Source organism: Dromiciops gliroides, chromosome 2 (genome assembly GCF_019393635.1).
Source record: "Dromiciops gliroides isolate mDroGli1 chromosome 2, mDroGli1.pri, whole genome shotgun sequence".
Classification (NCBI taxonomy): Eukaryota; Metazoa; Chordata; class Mammalia; order Microbiotheria; family Microbiotheriidae; genus Dromiciops; species Dromiciops gliroides.
In genome coordinates this window covers 180521715-180527643 of record NC_057862.1, presented here as the reverse complement: position 1 = coordinate 180527643, position 5929 = coordinate 180521715, and the positions used below count along the sequence as shown (strand labels likewise).

General features: G+C 35.9%; 1 protein-coding gene across 1 annotated transcript; it reads left to right on the top strand.

Annotated features, from left to right (window-relative positions):
- Positions 1-2642: 2642 nt before the first annotated feature.
- LOC122738515 (olfactory receptor 11G2-like) lies at positions 2643-3572 on the top strand. Its single transcript, XM_043980530.1, has one exon. The coding sequence runs from the start codon at positions 2643-2645 to the stop codon at positions 3570-3572; it is 930 nt and encodes a 309-aa protein (XP_043836465.1).
- The last annotated feature ends 2357 nt before the right edge of the window (positions 3573-5929 follow it).

Below are 5929 nucleotides of genomic sequence, written 5' to 3'. Positions count from 1 at the left end.
ACTGAATTCTTTGAGGAATGAATTGCTGGGAGCAAATCACTGGGATCTGGATTGCATGATAAATTTAGACAATGTGAACCTCAAAGGAAAGATTGCAAAGTTATACTGATAGAAGGAGAGTCTGAAAGTGTTTTGAAAAGCATTGTGTATTTTTACATGCCTGCCATGTTCAGTAAGTAAGAGATAATGAGAAACAGTATAGCATAAACTGGAAAGAGCAGTGACGAAAGTAGTGTCATCAACAAAGAACCACTTATCAGTGAGGAGCAAATGATGGCAGGAGTAAGAGAGAGAAATTTAAGGTAAAAACTAGTTTGTTGATTATAGAACAAGAATTCCATAGAGAATATTGGAAAGAGGAAGTAGATCTTGACCAGGAAAAGGAGGGGAGCAGTAAGGAGGTTGGTATCAAATAATCAATCAATTGGTAGTAGGGCTTAAAGTCTGTTCATTGGTAGACTAAAGTTAAGAATCATTGGGATAGAAAAGGATTAAAAGGGGTTAAAGTATCCTAATTATTTAAAAACAAAAGGAGTCTAGGTCTAGTTTCAAGGGTTAGAGAGAGCTCCCTTAAGGGAAAGCAGGTGGATATTCAAAGTTGTTTCTCCAAGACCACCTGTGAGAAGTCCCTGGAGGCTACCTGAGGTGGGATGGAGCTGGCTCCCCCTGACTCAGGACCAGAAATATGAGACACTTGAAAACAGGGCTTGAGTTATTGTTTTGTTGATTTTGCTGAGACTTTAAAAAGTGAAGGAGAAAGTGTTAATAATGCAAAATTAAATTCAAAATTAAATTCAAAAGTTTTTATAGATACATTTTTTCTCTGGGGAGGTGATTGTGAAATATTTGCTAGTACATACATGGATAGAAGCTGGGAGGCAGTTCAGTTCTGTCACATATCACAGGAAGAAAATGAGCCACCAAATTTTCAGATTTCTAGCCAAGATATAGGATAGCAGAAAACTTAGTTGAGGAGGAGATATTTCAGTTAAGCTGTATATTTGGCATCATCTCCTTCAAAACTTCTCTGTTTCAGTCTTTTAAGAGAATCCATAGGATCATAGAGTTAGAGATGGAAAGGACTTCAAGGACCAACCCCTCATTTTACAAATGAAGAAAGTAAGGATCATTGACATGAAGTGACTTGACCAAAGTCACATGATAAGTATAAATGATCAGTTTTGAACCCAGCCTGTCTCACTCCAGACCCCGAGCTCTTTTCACTGTACTACATATAGGCAATTCTAGTTTTTCTATCCTGATGAAGCAAATGACTTACAGATACAAGTTGGGGACAGATGGTCTCTTTAAGGATTTATTAAAACATGTTAGCCAAAGACTACTCCTAAGAATTACCCAGTTAAGAACAGAAATTCCTGGTGAGGAAATCTCTATCAATGCAGATCAGAAACTTGTCAAATTAAATCAACAAGCATTTACTGAATGCTTACTATGTGTCAGACACTGCTAAGCACTGGAGATACAAAATAAGGCTTTTGCCTGACAGTCCTTGATCTCAAGGAGTTCAGTCTAATGGAAGGGACAGCATGAAAACAACTATGTACAAGTAAGATGTATACAAGATAAATTAGAAAAATCTCAAAGGGGTTTTAAATGATGGCCAGATCAAAGATATGACCATCTTTATAGCTAAGGTGAGGTGAAGGAATCTGTCATAGGAAATGAATAAGTTGAGAAATTGAGAGGTTAGTTTTTGAGGAAGTGTCAACATGTACATTGAAGTCCCTACTATTAGAGCAAGAAGTGATGAGGAGAGAAAGACTGAAGTAGGCACTGAATTCATTGAGAAAGGAAGGAGTATCCTGGAGATTCATAGATAACAACCACCAGAATTTTGATAGGGTGGCAAATATGGATTCAATAAAACTCAAAGTAGTTATTGAGTGATATTGGTTGAGGGAGAGCCAAGAAGTGACAATAGAGAGAAAGTATTTCAACTCTCCCACCATCACCAATGAGTCAGGGGGTATGAAAGATATGCAGCTAATGGTGGGGAAAATGTCCAGGGAAGTTGTGAAGATACTCCCTCCACCAACACAGCAACTACTCTGCAACCTGCACACTGAGGAAGAATCTGGGATATTAATTAGGCTAAGTGGTCTGCCCATGTGTAGTTGTTACAAAAACAATATATGTCAGAGGCACATTAAATCTAAAGATTCAAATCCAGACCTTCTTGACTCTAGGCTTATCCCCCTACCCACCATGCCATGCTTTTTCCTGTACCAGTATTACAGATAAGGAAATAGAATCAGGTTAAGCAACAGACACAGAATCAAATAGGAACATAGTGGAAAAACCACAACTAGAAACCAGCATTATTGAATTTTAGTTCAATGGTCTTTATTAACCAAAATCTAACCCAAATCACTATTGTGTTTGCTTTGTAGTATTGTGTTGCTTTACAGGGTAGAGGAGTTCATTTGTATTTTCTAGCAATTGGTAGGGGACATCATAATTTTGTCTCTCCAGCAAATATCAGGATGCTTACAATTTGATTAAAATAAATGCAAATACAATTCACATTTCTCAAGGAAAAGCAACATTTCATTTGTGTTTTGATACCTAGCATCATCATCTTCATGGCTACTGACAAAAGAAATATCTCTGATATAGAAAACATGATCAGTTCTGTTACTCACTTCATCCTCTTGGGCTTCCCCACCAGCAGGGAGATACGGATGGCCTACTTTATGATGTTCTCAGTGATCTATATGCTAACATTAATGGGAAATGCAGCTATTGTCTGTGCTGTGCGCTGGGATCGGCACCTCCATACCCCCATGTACATATTTTTGGGGAATTTCTCTTTCCTGGAGATCTGCTATGTCTCCACAACTGTTCCCAACATGTTGAGCAATTTTCTTTCTGAGAGCAAGACCATCACATTTGTTGGTTGCTTTGTGCAATTCTATTTCTTCTTCTCTTTTGGCTGTGATGAAGGTTTCTATCTTTGCATCATGGCATTTGATAGATACCTTGCTATCTGTCGTCCACTGCATTACCCAACCATCATGACCACATATCTCTGCACTAGCTTGGTGATTTTTGGCTGGTCAGGTGGCCTTATCCTCTTTCTAATACCAGTTGTTCTCATCTCACAATTGCCCTATTGTGGCCCAAACATTATTGATCACTTCATATGTGATCCTGTCCCATTGATGTCCCTTTCATGTTCCCAAGACCATACCACAAAGCTCATTTACTCTACTTTCAATGTCATCTTTATGGTTGGTACTTTTATCTTCATCCTCATTTCCTATGCTTTAGTCATTCTTTCTGTGCTGCGGATCCCCACTGCTGCTGGCAAACGCAAGGCCTTCTCCACATGTGCTTCACATCTAGCTGTAGTGATCTTATTCTTTGGCTCTGTTATGGCGATGTATGTGCGGCCAGGATCAGAGCAGCCAGTAAAATTTCAAAAAGTTGTGACACTGTTTTATTCAGTTATCACTCCACTTCTCAACCCCATGATCTACAGCCTCCGAAATAAAGATATGAAGGCTGCTCTGAAGAAAGTTGTGGTGACCAAAAAGACTTCTCAGAATTAGAATAGGTAATGAGGAAACAAAACTATCACTCTTTACAGATGATATGATGTTATACTTAGCAAATCCTAGAGAATCAACTAAAAAGCTACTTGAAATTATTAACAACTTTAGCAGAGTTGCAGGATACAAAATAAATTCACAAAAATCATTAGCATTTCTATATATTACTAATAAAGTCCAGCAACAGCAGATAGAAAGAGAAATTCCATTTAAAATAACTATGGCCAATATAAAATACTTGGGAGTCTACCTCCCAAAACAAACATAGCAACTATATAACCAGAACTAAAAAACCTTTTCACAAAAATAAATTAATTGCTCATGGGTATGCAGAGTCAATATAATAAAAATAACAATCCTACCTACATTCATTTATTTATTTAATATTATAGCAATCAAACTATCAAAAAATATTTTATAGAGCTAGAAAAAATAATAACAAAATTCATCTGGAAAAACAAAAGTTCAAGGATATCATAGGAATCAATGAAAAAATACAAAAGAAGGTGATCTAGCAGTACCATATCTCAAACTGTACTATAAAGCAGTAATTATCAAAAATATCTGGTTCTGGCTAAAAATTAGAGAGATAGATCAGTGGAATAGAATAGATAGAAACAACACTATAGTAAATGACTATAGTAATCTAGTATATGATAAACCCAAAGATCTAAGGTTTTGGAACAAAAAATTAAAGAACACTAAAACCTGAATTTTTTTCTGATCATCTTAACCCTAGTTGTTGTTTTTTTAATCTCTGAGAAACTTTAGTCCCTTTCAGTGCTATTACTTTTTCTTTTTAAAATGGTTCTGGGACTAAAACTGAGTGGTTTGAAAGGAGGAAAATTAGTGAATCTTAATAAAATGTGTTATAAAATAAGATACTCAAATCCCTCCAAAGTAATTAAATAACCCCTGTAGTTGCTGCTACCCCATGAAAAAGGTCCTTTTTATATAATAGCTTGGGACTCTAGACCTTCCAAGACAGATGGCAAAACAGAGATTTTTCTCCATCCTGTCTTTGCTACACTTCAGAGCTACATTGTCAAGTGTCTAAAGAGTCTTTATGGTATGGAAAGCTAAACTGATCATCTCAACTGGAAGAGCAGCATATCTAGTGAACCCACTTTAACTACTGAAAAGACAATCTGTGAAATAAAGATAATACTTGTCTTCTTCCATGGTTGACAAAAAGGGCTGCCAATCCCTAAACCAATGGTATCATCATCAGTCTTTATTCTCTGCCTATCTGTATCTAGTACTCATGTTTATCACAGCTAGTTATCCACCTTAAAATATTCTGGTTGTGACTAGATAGTAATACACATGTATATCAATCCACTCTGACACCTGTCAGAACTATCTAGAAAGCACTGAAAAACAACATAGCAACAATAGTGACAATGGGTCTGAAAAGGAAACCAATAAGAATCAGAATGAAAAGAGGATTATTGCTATATGTGGGACATCAAACTTACTGCAAGAGTCAATCTTTTGGTTTCATCCCAACAAAAAACAAAGAATTGAAGGGAAGAAAATAGAAACTCTATCCAAAAAGAATAATATCAGCACTCTCAACACTCCACAGTTTTGGCAAGAAAATTGATCATCCTTTTGGAGGTTCAGTTGACTCAAATATACTGACAAATTTCTCCCTCTCCTTTGAAAACTTGGATGTATTTTGCAGAAGTTGAGACCCACTTGTTTATTTCACCTCTGAACCCTCAAGGGCCAAGCTGAAGGGTCAAATATTAAATTTGAAGGTGGAAAAGAGAATGAGGACTCACTTAAAGCTGCAGTTACAGAAATAAAAATACTTTTAACTCAATAAAGTACAAACTATTTTACCAAAAAAAATAATTTAAAGAGAAGGGAATGGGCATACTGCACTTGAAACCTGGAGAAAAGTAAAAGAGACAAGTTCTAGTTTGAGTAGACACCAATTTAAGCAACATACTCTTGAATGTTTTGGGTCCATTCAACATGCAAGTAATAATGCATAAAAACATCATGTGTGTATTCCAAGTCCATCAATCAATAAAAAAGATGCTACCACCCCAATCACATGACTAATTCATGTCAACAAGTGAAGATACAGGTCAATTACATGAAATTTTACTTAAGAAAGTAATATATGAAAGTGTTGAGTTCAATGTTGTAAAAATTATTTTCCCTTAAATTTATTCACTTTATTATTAACTTTCTACTGCAACTTTCTAACAACTTATAGTCATTCTGAAAGGTTTTATTGGGGGAAATTTAACATGGACAATAAAATCATTAACTAAAAAAAAGAAAATGATAATTTTATATAGACTGAGTACTCCTGAAACATATCACTAATACCAAAGCTGTGT

What these genes read in the sequence shown, in the direction of transcription:
- LOC122738515 (XM_043980530.1), top strand. Translation starts at nt 2,643, where the DNA reads ATGATCAGTTCTGTTACTCACTTCATCCTCTTGGGCTTCCCCACCAGC.